The sequence below is a fragment of the Cyprinodon variegatus genome, unplaced genomic scaffold, assembly GCF_000732505.1.
Source record: "Cyprinodon variegatus isolate N-32 unplaced genomic scaffold, C_variegatus-1.0 Scaffold844, whole genome shotgun sequence".
In the NCBI taxonomy this organism is placed as follows: Eukaryota; Metazoa; Chordata; class Actinopteri; order Cyprinodontiformes; family Cyprinodontidae; genus Cyprinodon; species Cyprinodon variegatus.
In genome coordinates this window covers 86,389-87,320 of record NW_015151297.1, presented here as the reverse complement: position 1 = coordinate 87,320, position 932 = coordinate 86,389, and the positions used below count along the sequence as shown (strand labels likewise).

General features: G+C 49.1%; 1 protein-coding gene across 3 annotated transcripts in view; it reads right to left on the bottom strand.

The window, feature by feature from the left end:
- The window catches only part of tbx19 (T-box 19), a 19,178-nt gene that overhangs the window by 13,362 nt on the left and 4,884 nt on the right, over positions 1-932 (bottom strand). For all 3 annotated transcript variants that reach the window (XM_015397201.1, XM_015397203.1, XM_015397204.1), the window contains exon 2: positions 385-664. In XM_015397201.1, the coding sequence (XP_015252687.1) occupies positions 385-664 (280 nt within the window). The remainder of the gene's footprint in view (positions 1-384; positions 665-932) is intronic.

The window sequence follows — 932 nt, the reverse complement described above, 5'->3', positions numbered from 1 at the left end:
CTCCACCTCCTCCACCTGCTCCATCTGCACCACCTGCTCCACCCAGGAATAGGTTTTAAAGTTATATCTGAAAACTTCTAGATAATAAGGAAAAACATTCAAAACAAATAAAAGCAGCTAATTATTAACTAAACAGATTAAATAGGACAGAAAATATAAGATTATCATAAAAATAAAATAAAAAACGAAGCAAGGAAACGATTCAAAATTATAAAACGTTAAAAAGGGTTAAAAATTAATACAACAATGAACTAAAAACACCAGATTATTAATACGTAGAAGTGAAGGAATAAAGGAAAATGTTTCTTTCGTTCTAAGTGAGAAAAATGAAACTAGAGATGAAATGAAGAGCAGCAGGTCAAAGGTCATCAGGGTAACGCTCACCTGTCCTCCTCCGTTCACCTTGTTGGTCAGCTTCACGCGGTTGAAGCTCACCGGGGCCTTCATCCAGTGGGCCCCAAAGTTGGGCGAGTCCGGGTGGATGTAGATGCCTCCGTGGCCCCGCCCCTCAGCGTGGCGGCTCTCGGCGCGGCCCGCCGCCACCCACTCCCCGTTCACAAACTTCCACCTGCAGCCGTCGGCGGGAACAAAGTCCAGCAGGAAGGAGTACATGGAGCTGGGGTCCAGACCCGACACGCTGACCTTCAGCACCGGGAACATCCTCCTGGAACCACACACAGCTTCAGGGGGACTGGAGGAAAACCCAGCATTTAGGGAGGTGGAGGAGCTGGAACCTCCTTCACCTCCCCTAAGGAGGAGGAGCTGGGGTCCAGACCACATATCGTGACCTTCAGCACCGGGAACATCCTCCTGGAGCCACACACAGCATGTGGGTGAGGAGCGATCTGTGGTGAAGGAAGAAGCGCCTGGATCTAAAGAACTCCAGAGGAATCCCAGGAACCAGCAGGGCCTGTTCTCTTCCTCTGATTGGC